The sequence below is a fragment of the Triturus cristatus genome, chromosome 1_2 (assembly GCF_964204655.1).
Source record: "Triturus cristatus chromosome 1_2, aTriCri1.1, whole genome shotgun sequence".
Lineage (NCBI taxonomy): Eukaryota > Metazoa > Chordata > Amphibia > Caudata > Salamandridae > Triturus > Triturus cristatus.
The window spans coordinates 971,850,369-971,868,707 of NC_140580.1; the positions used below are offsets into that span (position 1 = coordinate 971,850,369).

At 43.5% G+C, this 18,339-nt stretch overlaps 1 protein-coding gene across 1 annotated transcript in view; it reads right to left on the reverse strand.

The window, feature by feature from the left end:
* The window catches only part of LRSAM1 (leucine rich repeat and sterile alpha motif containing 1), a 390,590-nt gene that overhangs the window by 24,441 nt on the left and 347,810 nt on the right, over positions 1 to 18,339 (reverse strand). The window contains exons 19-22 of the mRNA XM_085610452.1: positions 9,523 to 9,603; positions 7,434 to 7,529; positions 6,209 to 6,307; positions 5,881 to 6,012 (exon numbers count right to left, since the gene is read on the reverse strand). Coding sequence (XP_085466578.1) covers positions 5,881 to 6,012; positions 6,209 to 6,307; positions 7,434 to 7,529; positions 9,523 to 9,603 — 408 coding nt within the window. The remainder of the gene's footprint in view (positions 1 to 5,880; positions 6,013 to 6,208; positions 6,308 to 7,433; positions 7,530 to 9,522; positions 9,604 to 18,339) is intronic.

The window sequence follows — 18,339 nt, forward strand, 5'->3', positions numbered from 1 at the left end:
TCCGAGGATTTATTATCTTTTTTCAGTTCCAAAGATTTTCTCTTTTTCGGCTCCGAAGATTTGTGGGCTGGTTTTGGCTCTGAGGGTTTATCTTGATGGTGTTCCAGTGCCAATGTTTGGGTTTCGGTACTGGGGATGGTAGTTCGGTACCGATGCATGGCTGGCTCGGTCCCGAGTCGCCTGAAGGCTTGTCTTTGGACTTTGGAGCCGAGCCCGAAGGCGGGGAGTCAGAAGTTTTGTCACAGTGTCGACCTGAGCCGGAAGGCGAAGGTGTTACCGGAGCCTTATGTTTTTGAGAAGAGGTAGGGGTGTCGATGTCGGAACTCACGGTTTGTTGACCTGGAGAAATCGTCTGGTCTTCGGCCTCTGATTCGTCGACCTAGGAGACGCTGATGTCTTCATTGTTCGGTTCTTGTTCTTCGGGAGCATTGGGGCCTGCATCGCAGATGTCGTCCGGCACCGAGGTAGTGGATTGTTACGTCGTGCCCGGCGATCACGTATGGTTTTCTTCGATCGGAATGAAGTTCAGGCCGGGCAATCTTTGTCCTCGTGTTCTGGAGAGAGGCAAAGGTTACAGACCTCGTGGAGATCAGTGTGAGGAAATTTGGCACCACACAGGGGGCATTTTTTTAATGGAGTTCTTTCCATTAGCTGTAGGGCCTGATGGGGCGGATAGGCTACCGGAATCGAAGGTGTTGAGATTTTTGTTGGATCTGCGTCAAGGAGCGCGATCAAAAAAACAATACCGTCGAGCGCTGAAGGATTGCGCGTCAAGGGGAATCGAATACGATATCGACCCGGAGCGCAGCCATTTACATGCGAATCCGATGGCGGAAAAAAACAATCTGAAGGTGGAGTCGATGCCCATGCGCACTATCACCATAAGGAGGAGTCACCTATCCAGTGACTACAAAGACTTCTTCGACAAAAACAAACTGCAAACATCTGAGCCCAACACCAGATGGCGATCTATGCTAAAGTGTACAATCTACAGCTCATATGCCTCGCACAAATAAATACCATAAAACTGGGAACCCTACATACAGATTTATCTACTGAAGACTATAAGGAGTACTGCCTACACCCCTGGCTCTGTCGCCCCAAATGTCAGACAACTACCAGTTTCACAACCAGTTGGTAAACTCGTATGCCATTTTAACAGTTGGGGAGTGCCCCAACGGGGGATGTTAGAGGTTCAATCCTACATCTGCCATGCAGTTATAATCCCCCTCTCAGGACCCTAGGGGCCAGTGTATCGTGAGCCAAAATGGTGTCAAGAGAGTCCAGGAATTGCATTTATGTCATGTTTGTAACATATATACTACCTAAAACCACTGGTAAGCCATCCAGCTTGACATGCAAGATGACATAACTACCCTCCTTATCAATCTGTGCTGCATTGCTTTCAAAGGGCACCCAATGTTTAATCCTGATCATTGCATCGAACAGCTTGGGGCACATGCATGTCCCCTCCACAGTCTCTTGAGCTTCAGAGATCCCACGACCTGGTACGTGTTTACACAATGCCTTAAGTTAAAGCCTGTCTGCTCTGTCCAGCAGAACTGAGCAGAAAGGCTCAACCCCCGATCAAGGATTTGAGCTTAAGTTAATTTAGTGACTTTGAGGGATCACTCTGAAAAGGGTTGTGATTAGTACTTGATGTTAGTCACCCTCCCCAATAATAATCTAATGTCTTACGCCATTTGACTTGGTATTAGAACATCTGGCATGCTAGGTGATGAAAGACCCCCTGCTTGGGACCCTTAGATGGGACTCTATCTTACTGAAAGAAGTTTTATTATAGGCAGATGACATACTGTGTTTTTTGTAAAGGATCATGTGCTCTCAATCTATAAAGTCCTGCATATGCTTGTGATTAAAGGAGAAGCAGCTAGGTTAGACGCGAATGCACTGTCTGAACATGTCACTGTGCAGTAGTGAGAGTATTGCCCACCTCAAATGGCCAACTGCTTAAAGACCATAAATGATAAATATGTACACAAATATATGAGAGGTAACAGAAAGCTAGATATGCTAAGTCAATATAGTAGGAAGCAGGTTGTAGAGTCCACACAGAACTTGTAAAATTCAAGTATTCTTTATTCCATAGTTCGGTACTATCACATTCCCAGCCAACGCGTTTCGCCCACACTTCACTGTCACGAAACCAAGGCATGTCTTTAATAAATTTATCTTGCCAAGTGGTAGCGAGACGCCAATAAGAGAACGTACATAGATATCCGTGAAGAATTATATGTATCAAGAAATCCTTGTCAATCCAATCTTGCCAAAAGGTAACGTGAGACCAGTAAAGAGACGTCTATAAGTATACGTGAAGAGCTGAGTTTTCAAAAAAATCCTGATGAATTCAATTTCAAGTATCGTGAATCAAATCCCTTCGATGGGTGGTCTGTAAAGAAACGGGTACCGTCGTGTTGGAGCTTCAATATTTTGGTAGACATTCTGGATTGGGCATAAACTGGCACAGACCAACTCGGTACCCATTGGTGGCATGTGACTAAATGGCGGATTAGTCCTCAACCTTCGAGGTGAGGCCAGAGGGATTTACATATTTAGGGTCTATGTGACAAGTGATGAAGTATTTTATAAATCAAAGATGCTTAAAACATTAGCACAACTACAAACTGAATACAGCTTTGCAAAAATATTTCTGGTACTGTGTCCTCCAGTAGACCTCACGGCTATGGAGTTATACCATGCTATTCTATCTCGGATGTGGAGCCGCACTTTTACTTCATCATCTCAAGACTGCTGTGGCAGAACCGGCAAAACTCTTGAACAACCATTGTTAACAGCCCTTCAGGCTCAGTCAATCCCGTCCTCCATCCAGTACCATTTTTCTTCTGGGTCCATAATGTGCCAGGAAAGGCTCTCAGTAAGCACATGTAGTCATTGAAAAAAGCATTATGTCTGAGCAGATTCAAAACTCCTCTGCACAACCTTTGTAAAGCTTGTGAACAACAGTACTTTCATATGGGACCAAGTACATTGATTTAGCAATGTGCCAAATAGCAACACTGGCTCTGTACGTCCAGTTTAGCAATGAGCACCCTTAGAGGGTCGTGATGTGAGCCAACCAACTCCACCAAGAAAACAGAAGACAGGCCTTTGGGTTTCAAAACAGTAGTTATCCACTCTTCAAGAAAGAACTCTATATGCATCACTTCAAAATGCCCAGGAATCCCCTCAAAGAACACACAATTGCATCTCAGACTGCCCACTGCAGCCTCAGCCCTAGGCAGTAGAAGTGTTGAGATTTCCATGTTCTTAAGCCCTTAGACAACATCCCTCCCTTCTGAGAGACAGGCCCTTTTTGATAATTTTCACCCTCTCTGACATATTCTTGGAACCTACTCTCAGCAAGGTTGTCTCTACATTACCGGAACCAATTTTGCATTCAAGCATTGTCCTTGACTCTGACTGCAACCAAAACATCCCTCCAGGAGGTCCTCATGATTTGTGTTGTGGTCCTATTTTAAACAGGCGGTTCAACAAGCTCCCCTCTGATGGGATTTCAAGAAAGCACATTTGTTTAAATGTTGTTCTGAGAAGGTGGTCTACCACATTCTCGCTATATCCCAGTTCCAACAGAATCAGTCCAAACAAGCTAGATAGGTGCAAGTCCTGTTCTAGTCATGGCAAAAGATGGGAACAGACACTTAAGTATTCAAAAAAGACCACCCGGCAAGCCACTGTGAGACACACTGTGGGGTAGATAGCCAGGTTGCAAAGCCTAACCGTCAAATGCTGGCCAGCCAAGATTGAGTTTTCTACAGATTCAGGAAGCAATAAATCAAAGTATATGTGCTCGACTCAGAACCCCAAACAGGACGAAGGAGAGCAGGTTGAGAGGTGGTACTCCTAAACAATACAGGAGCACTTGGAAATGCTTGCATTACAAGATACATGATGGATGTTAGTAGGGATCCTTGTGTGGGTGCCCCACAAAAGGGCCCACCTTCCTTCTGCCAAACCAAAAGGCACAGTGGGACCACACACCCCACCCAGACTGGGCCTACACCCTGAAAGTGGAGTGGGGAGATGATACAGAGTTGACCTCATCTACCACTATGATCCTGGCGCTGGATACTTGTCAGGGATGGCAGCCTTCTCTGACTCCTTCAGATTTCTACGGTCTCTGTCCAACGGTGCAGGGGTAGAAAAAGTAAGTGGACCTGTTCCATATAACTTTCACCCTAACAAATTAGGAACAATTAGTTCCCTCCAGAACCTCCAGTAATGTAGTTCATTTATTTTCTCTGTGGGCAAGGTGCTATTGTAGTTTGAAAGACTGACAGTGCAAGTTACAGAAATATGAACTTATAACTCTGGCTCATTTTCCTGGAGGCGTTGAATTGCTCAGCTGTTCATAACCAGCCCTGGGATGCCTAAACATGGTCAGGTGTGCAGTAGCAAGTATACTCCTTGAAAGGAGGAAGTACTGTTGTCCAACCAAGCACTTGCATGTGGTCTTCAGAGCTTGTATTCAGAGTAAGCATCATAAAACTCAATCACAGATAGGTGTAAAGGAATGCATGACATTAGCACTTGACATAGGGGAGGTTACATACGTTGGTGCTAAACAACTATTTTCCATATTATTTTCAGTCTCCACTCCAGGCCTCTTCACAGTGTAAACTGTGTGGTTTGAGAACCAATGCCTCACATGTTTTTTTTCGCATGTCAGGTTGTAGATCTTGAGGCTAAGGAAATCCTTCCAGTTTCTGTTTGCTAACAGAGCATCTCAATAAGGCATAAGGATTATGCCTAAGGTTACTCAGAAGAAGGCTGAGCAGCCAACGAGAACTCAATATCTTTTTCTGTAACTCATTAATTTAAGAGTGGATTGATTTATTTTAACAATACAGCAAGGCTGAGGTGAAAAGGGTTATTAATTGCAGTCTTCAGTTTCCTAATTCTCATCAACAATGTCTGCTGTGAGAAGTACCGAATGGCATTTCAGAATGGCATGCTTTTCTTTCATTTCTCTTAGCGGTACTGGATTAAAATAACCTACAGATCTCATACATGAATAGGTCGTAGCCAGAAACATATTTTATCACGATAGCAAAAACGTTGTCTTTTTCCATGAATACACAAGATGCAACAGAAAAAAAGATAAAACATGTAAAACAATGAAAATGTGGAAGAGGCTAAAAAAAGTTAGGCAGAAAATAAGTTACAAAAAATCCAAAGATATGACTGTTCAAGAAAAAAGGAAAATATTAACACCAAGAAAAATTAAGCAGTGGTCGAAAGAGGAAATCTTAAGGTGAAAAAATAGTAAATAAAAAAACTTACACATTCTATGTAGAAAACCAAGAGTGTACACAGATCCTCAAGATGAAGAGAACACATTATTGTGGTACTTATGGAGGAGATGGTACAATAAGATCCTTAAAATCTGCCTGAAATCTTAGGACAGTGACTCCTAATCTTTATTTATCTCGCACAAAATCATATTTTTGCAAAGTGTTTGATAACCCCCCCAGTCAGGAAGGGTTGTTTTTACATCTGATGTGCATCATAGATGAGATCACAAGAAGAATAAACCATTTTATCAGGGATGGACATCATATTTTCTGTGTTGAGTGAAATACAACATTTTCACCATCACTACCTGTAGACTATGGAGTATATTTGCTCTCATATTCACGGTTCATATGATATTGCAGCGCTGCGGCATGAATCTTTTTCTAGGTTCTAGAAACGAAGACTCAAGCCAGCAGCAAAAGACAGGTTAATATTGCTATCCTTTTTAGGTTTCAATCTATGCTTTGATTTTTCAATGCATTTCCAGCAAGCATTGGAAATCGAAGGAATAAACAAACGGAGCCTTCAATTCCACTGGATTCTTACTTTCTGAAGGTCGCTGGGTGTCATGCCTTGCAGCATCTGCAAGGAAATCCGATGATGTGCAAATATCGGAAGGTACTTCTCAGCAGAAAGTTCTATCAGCAAATTCACCAGCTCCCTTTCCATTCCCTCCTCCTGCAACACACAAGACAAATGATCAATAAGTATGAGTGGTTTTACACTGTTTTGAGCAGACGCACGTGTTTCCACCCAAAATGGTATTATGACTCCTTCAAAACTTCTGCACGTCGAAATACCACATTGATTTACAGGTCAAGTCTATAGGACTGGTCTGTGAATATAACGTGTAAGTGCACTTCATCTGACTTACCTGCAACCTAAGAGATAAGGGCTTCTGGTTTAACAAGCGCTGATACTGTATCAACCAGTAGTTTTCATGCTTTGCCTCACTTTTTGCATCCATTTCCGACTATAAAGGAAACACAAAATAGTGATCACATTTTAAAACTATAATGAACGTGTGTGGATAATGAAAATAACAAACATAGTTTTTATTTAATGACAAACATAGGTTCAAGTTAGATATGTCACATCACCATCATATAATGATATCAAAACAAAAAAGACATTAGCTAGACTGCCGACAGGGAGAGTTTCCCACCATCTAATATCAAACAGCAGACCCAGCAACATCACTACCCTAAAAATGGGAAAATCTCTTGAGATGGAAGAATGCAATATCTTTCAAATGTAACAACGCTAAAAAGAAAAAACATTATGAAAGCCTACGTATATGCAAACATTTACAGTGAGTCCCAAAAAATCGCATACATCAAAATGTTGTTATAAGGCCAAAGTAACACAAATAAACATGTAAGGGCAATTAGTGAACAGGCTAAGGAATACAAGAAGCTTCCTAAACTTATAATCCATAATCCAGAAATTAAAATGCTGTTGTTTCAATGAATAAATATATCAAATGCCATACACTAGCTCAATCACAAAAAAAACAAATGTGATAATGTACCCATTCACAAAATACTAAACCATGAAAATGGCAGGAAAGCCAATGGATGAAGGGGCATGACACAAAAGCCACCCTCTGTGTACTTTTATTGTACTTTTTTTGAAGCAAGGACGACAGGAAGTATTCATACAAATAAAGCTCTCTTTAGCCAGACCTAAAAACTATCACCCAGAAATCAGTTTGTGCTGGTTTTAAAATACCAGAAATCCTCCATACTGTAAAACACTGATTTCTAATTGCACATATCTCCAATTTAAAACGCTATAGAAATCGCTTTCGCTTTACCTTCAGTATGAAATGAATTTCTATGAATTTTACTAGTCAGGAGATCATAATGGAGTGCTTGTAAGCTTGAGCTCTCCAAAAATCAGAGGGCAACAGAGGTGTAGGAAGAACAAGTCTGAACTTTGCCTGCTAGAACTGATTGTTATGCAGACTGTCAAAATTACATACAGATGGGAATGTAAAAGCCTGTTTATTTCACATTAAAGATATGTTTTTTTTTATTTAACGGGATGCAACCATGCTATTCACACGCCAACACAAACCATGCTAAAATTAGACGTACTAATATTTCTTGCAATTCTTCTTCTCTCTGCTTCTTCTCTTTAAGCAGCTGCTGCAGAAGGTTGCTGAGGGCTCGTCGTTGTTCGATGATAAGCTCCTGGGAAAAAATTCAATGGAAATGGTAATTCATGCATTTAAAGACCCCATGACCTCAAATCCACAGCGGCACCATCTCATTCTGCATGGTGTACATGGCCATAACAGGATGCACACATACACACGAAGATCTGCTACAAATTTACACAATTTCCAAAGTTTTCACCAAATTGTTTTACTCAAACGCGTGTAGATTATAGATTTTCAAGGCAAAACATATTTCACCCACCCATAGTTTGAGTAATGACTCACTTCCTGCCGTAGAAAATGTATGATGTTTTTAAGAGCACCCTATCAAATTTGTTACGTTGGTGCTCAGCCTGACACACTGCTAGGACCATAATGATTTTGTGACCCTTTCCAGATGCATTTCATTCCCTCAATTAATTCTTGGCATGCCATGCAGAAGTAACAATTGAATCCAATCCATATGATAAAAATGACTGCAAACGTACACAAAGATCTGCTTCACCCAGAAACCAGCAGATTTTGTGGGAGATTACCAGATGAAGAATTCCCAACATATTTACAGCATTCTTCTCATCACCATGCAAAGTAAAGACCCAGGAACATGCTTGATCCTGAGGATGAATTAAATAATAGTCAAAGGAAGCACAATTTGGAGAGTTCTTAGTGGAGGGCCTCTCGGTAATCCAACATGGTCATCTTTAGTCTGTTTTCTCAGTGGCCCAATGTATACAGCGAGCAGGTACATTCACATACCTGTCCCCATCATCTGAAACACCCAGATAAAACAGATTACCCATTTAGACACAATACACCTTTTAAGGAAGGAGGGGCCTAGTCTAAACTTCTAAGTCTCATGTCTTGCCTGGCAGCATTCTCAAACTGTTAAAAACGTTTTTACATTGAACTATACATGGTGAGGTAATATTCAAATTGGCATTCAAGATTTAATATCTTAGACTTCCACAGGACAGGTTATGCATCCACTGAAATACAAAAGAGGTATAGAAAACCATGCAACTATGACAAACGAAATCAAGTAAACATGTTATGATATTTAAGCAGTGGTAGCAGAGTTGTAGGAAACTAAACAAAAACATGAAAGATAAAAGGATTTAAAGAGTGATATGCAGAATAAATGAAGCAATGAAGGATTTTACTAAAATGTCTAATGGATTTTTAACATAGGTGGTGCCCATGTAATGTCTTAATCTGTTGCAAACTATTCCCTAAGGTACCTAACAAGCCAGGACAAAAACACAGAGTGAGGTACCTAAGGAGGCGACTCCTTGAAATGTTCTTTACATTTCCTGTAGTACCTTAACAAGAGTGCCAGCAGCACACCTATACTTCACAACTTCTGTTCTGTTCGCCCCAAAATCCAACTTCCAAGGACAGCACTACTTCTTCATGCTCCCCAACCCTCCTGCTGTTAAATAACGTTATCTCAAGTCCTCGTTGGTCGCCTGAAAAATATTGGTCCTCAATTGTAACCTCGAATCGCACAGAAGGGGAAACTATTTACCAGCCATTATTCATCCAACCTCCTTATATTCATTTTCCAGAACACATGCTACCTGTACTTGCAACTAATCAACTAGATCTCTGATGGGTACCTCAAAATGCATTTGCAAACTAGGACTATAACAAACTAGGACCGAGACACAACATGAATTACTAACAATAACCAAACCTTAAAGGGCCACATGCCTCTAGGTCTGGAGAGTCAATGGATTAAGAGGTTGAGGGATGTTAAATAATTGTGCATACTCACCAGTGAAGAGTGGATTGGTTTATTAAAGCAGGACAACAGTGGGAATGTAACAGTGTTAGAGATTGACACATCATGCAATGCAGACTAAAATCATTGGTTCTAAGTCCTCCAACCCGTGGGAAGAATGAGGACTTAGATGGGCACTGGGTTAAAAGAGACAGTAAAGAAAGTACCTCGTGCACCAGAGTGAAGAGACAGCAGTTTGGAAAGTATAGTGAGACAGTGGATATCCAGGCAGACAAGCCCTACATACCTGCAAAGCCTCTGTGTCCAGGTCTCGCCTCTTTAACTCCAGCTGTGTCAGCTGCAGTAACTCATTTTCTATTAGTTTAATCTAAACAGAAGATGAGACAGGGTTGTTTTTTTTACTGACAATTTAAAAGATGTGACGCCACCTGCCCCTTCGAAGTCATCCGCCCCCGTGTTGGTAAATTCTTCGAACACTCAAATTTCTTTAGAAGCTTGCTAATGTCTGTAGTGCCTATAACTAGGAAACGGACAAAAACTGGTATTCTGTGGTTTACTGATATTTAAAAGCAACCATATGTGACAAGTTACGTGTTGATGAGTATTTTTGTTGTAGTAAGGCTTTAGATCTAGTGGTACAGCATTAACTCGGTTATATAAAATTGTGGAATCAATAAACAAATTCAGGAGAGATTACAAATACTGCAAAACAAACTTTCCACAAAGAATGAGACTAAACGCTCTCATGGTCTTTGGCAAACAAAAAATACAACAAAATCCGTTAGCCAACGATGTCTTACTGCTGTTGTAAAATGTCTACCCCAAGGTCCACACAACCAGATTAAAAAAAGAAACTTAAAAAGTTGTTTTCAATTTATACTTCATCATCATTCACACATTTTCCATCCAGCTTGGCTTACTTTCATTTTACAAATCTGTGTTCTACTATGATTGAGAAATGTGGATGCATTGCCACATGACGCATTCTCACCAATCATCCTACAAATGTTTTCTTACATGGTATCAATGCAGAGTAAAAACACAACCGAACTCAAAAAAGCCTCTTCTAAAAAAGATATTTGTATAAAATGATAGTCACTCCTTGCCCTTTTTCAAAGTGGTGAAGTGCATTGTATAATAAAGGCATCAAGTAATCTGCTTGAAATGACTCAAGCAGCTTTATGTTAACCTGGAAAGAGAGGAATAGATACGCAAGGGATTGTCTTCGACTAGGCAAAGAGAACTTCTAAGGTTAACTTGGCTCCCTAACTTTTCTGGACCAGCCCACTACTTTTACTGGGTAGCGGCACAATGCTCTACAATGCCTTCATGATTCCCTGCAGACTTTTCTCTGAAAGTACAACTTGGGTTATCATATGTATGCCTATGGCACTTAGATATAAATCTGACTTTCCACTGAGTCGTAGAAAGGAGACACCTTAGGTTGCTTCACAGATGTACATAGGTGAATTAACCAGCTCTGGATCTTTCTAACTTCCTCTAATATGGAGATTTTGTTGTTGTGGTCCAAAGGCCGGTCTACATCACAGTCTTATTTACCATTGACTAGAACCATAAAAACCTGTATTCAGATACGAGCCCGCATCTGATCCCTCAGACCAACAATGTTACTTGCAATGCATGTTCGAAGTAATGATCCTCCTGCAAAATCCTGCCTCTACTCATCATTCTGCAATTGATTACTGACATTATTGCAGAAATGTTTTCCCATTTAGTCTACTACAATAGAAATTTTCTGGGACATTACTCGAAGACACCTATCAGGACCCAACCAGACCAAAACAATGCACCCTTCCTTAGTCTTTGCCTTGAACAAATGATCATGTCTCAAACTCTGACTGTCCTCCACCAGCAACAAGTCTAGCAAAGAGGTGAATTCAAGATGTGGAGCGTCTTAAGGAATATGCTACTTACCAGTATGCATCTGTTCTTGGCATGTAGAGCTGCAGATCTACACACTTTTGCATAGATCGCCATCTGGTGTTGGGCCCGGATGTTTGCAGTTTGTTTTTCCTCTTGGAAAGTCTTTGGAAGTCACGAGGTCGGTGACTCCTCCTTTGGATCATATTGCGCATGGGCTTCGGCTCCATCCTCAGATTGTTTTTCGCCAGCAGGGAAAGATGGAGCGTAGTAATAACTGCGAAGAAACCCATGTGTGTATCTAAATAAGATAAACTGGAACAGATACAGGTAGCCGGGGAGGCGGGTGGGCGTGTGTAGATCCGCAGCTCTACATGCCAAGAACAGATGCATACTGGTAAGTAGCATATTCCGTTCGAGGCATATGAGCTGCAGATTACACACTTTTGCATAGACTATATAGCAGTTCCCAACCTTAGCGGCGACCACCGGTATCTGTTGCAGTGGTTTGAAATAGTGTTTTAAGTACAGCCTGGCACACAATAGTGTTTGGTTAAAGTGTGCAGTGTTGACCATGTAGCTGCTTTGCAGATATCATCTAATGGGATGTTCCCTAGAAATGCCATGGAAGCCCCTATCTTTCGTGTGGAATGGGCTTTAGGGGGAACAGATAGCGTCCGTTTTGCTTTGTGGTAGCAAATCTGGATGCATTTTACAATCCACCTAGCTATCCCTGATTTTGAGATGGGGTTGCCCTTGTGTGGTGGAGAGAAAGAGACAAACAGTTGTTTGGTCTTTCGGAAAGGTTGTGTTCTCTCGATGTAGTAGAGTAAGGCTCGTTTGACATCTAGCGTGTGCAGAGCCCTTTCTGCAACGGTCTGAGGTTGCGAGAAAAATACTGGTAGTTCTACAGATTGGTTTAGGTGAAAAGGGGAAATTACTTTAGGTGGGAATTTTGGGTTGGTACGGAGAACAACCTTGTTATGGTGCATTTGAAGAAAAGGTTCTTGTATGGTAAGTGCTTATATCTCACTGACCCTTCTAAGGGAAGTGATGGCTACAAGGAAAGCTGTTTTCCATGTTAGGAATTGTAGTTCACATTTATGCAAAGGTTCGAAGGGAGGCCCCATCAGCCTTGTGAGAACGATATTTAAGTTCCACACAGGTGAGGGTGGTACTCTGGGGGAAATTATTCTTTTCAGGCCTTCCATGAAGGCTTTAATGGCAGGTACTCTGAAGAGTGATAGATGTTGCCTGTTTTGTAAGTAAGCTGCAATTGCTGCGAGGTGTAGTCGAATGGACGTATAGGCTAGATTACACCTTTGTAGGTGGAGTAAGTAGCCTATGATGTGTTGGGTAGACACGTCCAGAGGATTGATGGTGTTGTTATGGCAATAAACAACAAATGTTTTCCACTTGGCAGCGTAGCACGCTCTAGTGGTAGTGTGACTAGCTTCTCTGATGACGTTCATACAGTCAGGGGGAAGATTTAGGTATCCAAATTCTAGGATTTCAGGAGCCAGATCGCAAGGTTGAGCTGAGCTGGGTCCGGGTGTCTGATCTCTCCATGGTTCTGGGTTAGGAGGCATGGTGAGAGGTGTAGTTTTTGGTGTGGTACTACAGAGAGTTCCAGCAGCGTGGTGTACCACGGTTGTCTGGCCCACATTGGAGCTACTAGGATTAGTGTGAGGGAGTGCGGTTGTAGTTTGCGCACCACTAATGGAATGAGTGGGAGAGGCGGAAAAGCGTACGCAAATTTGCCTGACCAGTTCATCCATATCGCATTTCCTTTGGACAATGGGTGTGGGTATCTGGCGGCGAAGCTTGGGCATTTTGTGTTTTCGTGGGTGGCGAAGAGGTCTCTCTGTGGATGCCCCCACATTTGAAAGAACGGATGAAGAACCTGTGGGTGAAGTTCCCACTTGTGGATTTGTTGTGTCTGTCTGCTGAGCAGATCTGCCACGGTCTTTTGGACTCCTGGGACATGTTGAGCTAGGAGAAAGATTTTGTGGGGAATTGCCCATCTCCATATGCTCTGTGCTAATTGAGAGAGCTGTGGAGAGTGTGTGCCGCTGTGTTTGAAAAGATTTCAGGGCTAAAAAGATTGCTAGTAACTCCAGATGGTTGATATGGAGTAACTTTTGTTGAGGCGTCCATGTGCCCTGCACGGTGAGGTGCAATAGGTGAGCTCCCCAGCCGGAGAGCGATGCGTCCGTTGTTAGTATTATCTGGGGAACCGGGTCCAGGAACGGTCGACCTTTGGAAAGGTTTGTGGTGTTCCACCACTGCAGAGAGCGATGGGTTTCGACCGTCTACCAACACCAGATCTGTCAGTTGACCTTGGGCCTGGTTTCATTAACGCGCTAAGCACTCTTGGAAAGGACGCATCTGGAGTCTTGCATGGGGCACTATGGAAATGCAAGAGGCCATCATCCCTATTAGTTGCATGAACACTCGTGCTGGAAGGGAGTGTTGAGGTATGAATTTTTGCCGCAAAGCCTGAATGCTTGCAATCCTGGCCGGATTGGGGTAGGCTATTGCTTTTGAGGTGTCTATGGTGGCACCAAGGTATTGTTTTATGTGGGATGATTGTAGCTGGGACTTTTGCTGGTTCACCGTGAAGCCTAGTTGGTGAAGTAGTTCGATTGTGGTGGCGGTGTGGTGTACACACTGATTGTATGAAGTGGCTTTTATCAGCCAATCGTCCAAGTATGGGAAGACGTGAATGTGCTGTCTTCTCAGGTGTGCCGCCACCACCGCTAGGCACTGGGGTGAATACCCGTGGTGCTGTTGTGACTCCGAACGGGAGCACTTTGAATTGGTGGTGTTGTCCGTCCACTACAAATCTGAGGTACTTTCTGTGAGCATTGTGTACTGGAATGTGGAAGTATGCGTCTTTCAAGTCCAGTGTGGTGAGAAAGTTGTTCTGGGAGAGGAGCGGAAGTACCTGCTGAAGCGTTACCATGTGAAAATGGTCTGAGTGTATGTATGTGTTTAGGGGCCGGAGATCTAGAATAGGTCGTAGAGTCTCGTCCCTTTTTGGTATTAGAAAATATAGGGAGTAGACCCCCATATTTTGTTGATTGACAGGAACGTGTTCTATTGCCTGTTTTTGTAGGAGGGAGATTACCTCCTGCTTTAGTAATGTTGAATGTTCTTGTGACATTGGGCGTTGCCTGGGTGGAATGTTTGGGGGGTAGATGTTAGTTCCAGGCAGTAGCCTGACAGAATTATTTGGGTCACCCATTTGTCTGAGGTGATGGTCTCCCAGACATGAAGGAAATTTTGGAGTCTGCCCCCGACCGGAGTGGAATGGTCTGGGGAGAGCAGGGGGAAGTCATTCGGTAGGAGGTGTGGCAGAACGGGCGTTGTTTGTTTTGCCTCTGCCCTTGTTGTTGTTACCCGTGTAGCCGCCTCTTTGGTAACCTTTTGTAAAGGTGGTCTGAGTAGGGGATTAGTATGATGTGGACACTGTGTCTGAGGAGTAGCCTTTGGATGCACTCCGAAAGGAGGAGCGGCGAAAGGAGCGTCTGGGCGGGTGAGACTGTAAGGCCCCCATGGATTTTGCGGTATCCGTGTCCTTTTTCATCTTTTCTAAGGCCTCATCCACCTTTGGCCCGAATAGATGTTCCTGGTCAAAGGGATGGTTAAGGATGGAGGTTTGTACTTCTGGTTTAAACCCAGATACCCTTAACCAAGCATAACGACGGAGAAGGACGCTGGTGTTGATGGCCCTGGAGGCTGTGTCTGCTGCATCTAGGGCACAACGTATGGAGGGGTTTGTGATTGTTTTACCCTCTTGAATTAACTCGTTGGCCCTACCTTTATATTTTTCAGGGAGATGTTGCATTATGCTTTCCAATTCGTCATAATGAGCCCTGTCATATCTGGCCAGCAGTGCCTGAGTGTTTGCTATACGCCATATGTTGGCGGCCTGGGATGCTGTGCGTTTGCCTGATGCATCTAGCAGTTTTGACTCCTTGTCAGGTGGTGTGGTGCATCACCTGACGCTTGTGAATTTGCCCTTTTACATGCCGTAGATACCACTAAGGAATCTAGTGGCGCTGGACCTCTGATGTAAGAGGGATCTGAGGGAGCAGGTTTGTATTTCTTTTCAATACGTGGGTTAAGGATCCTGGCTCTAACTGGGTCTTTAAAAACTTCTTCTGCATGCTTTACCACCCCTTTGAGCATGGGCAGTATGGAGGTGGACCTATGTGAAGTATCAAATGTGTCTAGGAGGAAATCTTCCTCCACAGGGTCATTATGCAAGTCCACCCCGTGATAATGTGCTGCCCTTTGCAGAAGATGGTTGAACCCTAATGAATCTTCTGGTGGAGATGGTCTAGAAGGGTAACTATCGTCTTGTGGGACGTTGGGGATATCTGGTATATTGTAATCGCCCCATGGATCTGGAGATCCTGTAGGGGTGGGGTCCTGTGGCACATCCCCTGTATCATCATATGGGCCCCCCTGATCATCATCGTCTGGAGACGGGGTAGGAGAACGATGAGGTGGGGGTGGAGAGGGCGGAGGGGGTGGAGGTGGGGAAGGAGGAGGAGGTGGAGGGGGAGGGGGAGGGGAAGGTATTCTGAACGGAGAGGTAGCAAAGTCCTTCCTCTTTGGAGTTGGAGGCGGAGCAGGCTTCTCCAAATGTCTCTTTTTGGTAGAGAGTGTCAAATGTCCAGTTTTTGGATCCTTGGTGAGAGTTTTTTTGCAAGGGATCCGGTGTAAATAGCTCAGGTGAGGTAATTTGGTCCGTCGGCGCAGAAGACGTCGGGGCCGATGACTTTTTAGGTTTTTCCGTGCCTGTTTGATGTTTAGAACCCAGCTTGGGACCCTCCGGTCTCTTGGTCGGCGCCGAGATGGGCTTCGGCTTGGAAGTGTCGGTGATGGTGGCCTTGTGTGGTTTGGTCAGCACCGAAGATGGCATCGGTGCCGAAGAGCTGGGTTTCGACCCCGAGGACTTCGGTGCGGAGCTCGGTGTCGAGGTGGAAGCCGGTTTCTTTTTGGGTGCCGAAGTGTGTTTCTCGGTACCACTGGTAGGCTGGCTCGAGCCCGAGCCCGAAGGTGGGGTGTGTGAAGCTGTGTCTCTGGTCTTGCCTAGGCTCGGAAGCGAAGGCGTGACCGAAGCCTTTTTGGGTGTCGGCGCGAGTGTGGGGAGGGGTAGATTGGTACTCACGACCCTCTGCGCCGGAGTGATGTCCTCCACATCTGACTCGTCGGCCTTGGAAGTGCTGACGAGGTCCTCTTCGGTGCGATGATGTTCCGGATTGTCGATGTCGTCTCCGAAGATGTCGACTGGAATGGACGTCGAGGAGTGCGCCATGTTCCTTCTGGCTCTTCGGTCCCGAATAGTCTTGTTGGATTGGAAAGACTTACAGGCCGGACAGTCTCGAGCCTCGTGTTCAGGGGAGAGGCAGAGGTTGTATACCTCATGAAGATAGGTGTGGGGAAATTTGGACCCATGAGCCGGGACCAGAGCCTGGGTAGGCCCGAAGGCCGCCGTCGACGACTGGAACCGAAGGTTTGTGTCGATGAGAAGGCGCGTTGATTGAAGAGATCATGATCGAAACAATACTGCGATTGGGGTGAGGATTGCGCGTGGATCGTCAAACTGGAAGCTGTTCGGAACCGGAGCACGAAGATTACATCCGAGCCCGATGGTGGAAAAAAATAATCTGAGGATGGAGCCGAAGCCCATGCACAATACGATCCAAAGGAGGAGTCACCGACCTCGTGACTTCCAAAGACTTTCCAAGAGGAAAAACAAACTGCAAACATCCGGGCCCAACACCAGATGGCGATCTATGCAAAAGTGTGTAATCTGCAGCTCATATGCCTCGAACACAAAGTTCTGCCAGAATATGTCATACCAGTTATCCAGATGCTTACAAAAAGCTACTCAAAAAAGAAATCTCACTCACCCATTGAGACCCCAGTGTTATGGAGGTCGAACCCTGCAATTTGAAGGCATTTCCTTATGGAAGTCCCTTAACCCCAACTCTTCAGCAGCAACTGTATTAGGCAAAGCCTGAATGAAAAATCACTCCGACTGACATGATTTTGTCTTTATTCCAAGTACTTAAAAGACTCAGTTTGCTCATCACTCAAAAGTATCCTCTCAGATGGATAATCATCCCCATGCTATAGAAACACCACTTCTCTTTATTGAATGGTCTGAAGTGGCCTCTAGACTCTGTTGGATACTCGACAAAAACAAACAATAATATAAACTAGCTATAAATTTATTGAGGTACAAAACACTTCTGTTCTTTAGTTAAAAAGTACATTCACAATATTTTATATTTAAAAAATATAAGTGCTCTGCTTAACTCCTACATCCTCCCTCTAAGGTTTTTCATGATCTACCAATTGCGAATAACATGCAAACTTACATGAGAGATACCGGCATGCACCACAATGATTAAGCACTACAAACATTCTTGATGAGAGGTCAAACTATACGTCGAAGACAGAAACCTGTGGTCTCATAAGTTCATCAGCTTTCAATCCACTCATTTTCTATTCTAACTACTTCTAGAAATAATTCTGGAGTGTATCCTGATATAGACACGTCTCTCCAGAACTAAATAAATTCCGTTGTCAGTATGTTGCAATTTCAGGCATCAATACTTAAATTTCAGCCATCAATACTTCTTATACTACACTAACTACCCACTATGTGTTTCAAATTCCTTTCTGTAAAGACTGTAACAAGTGCAAAAGGCAGCAGTGCTTAGAAAGAAGAAGCATGAATCTACTGCTAGAAAGTCAATAATTGGCTTCCTGAGAATAAAAATACTACATTTCAAGATTGTGGTCTTGGCCTTTTAATATCTATTGGGAGTTGCCTTATCACATCTCTGAGAAACATCTGTTTTATATCACCACATGGAAATGAGAAGTTGGCAAAATACCTTACTATTGACACTTTTAATCTTACATAAACGTAGAATACATGTTGTCTAAGCTGCATTAATTTGGGATGACATTTGCTATTATATGGTGCTCTTACAAATCCGATTACAACTGAAAGTACACCAATTTGTATTAGGATGTCTCCACCACAGAGACTAAAACAGACAATGTGTGTTATAAAACTGCACTCACTCCATGACATAAAGAAGTGCATCTGAGGAGTGAGTTGATTCCTGAGACAGAGTGCAAGTGACTGTTGAGAAAGGCAGACTGAGTAGAAATTATATGCTTTTTCCCTTTT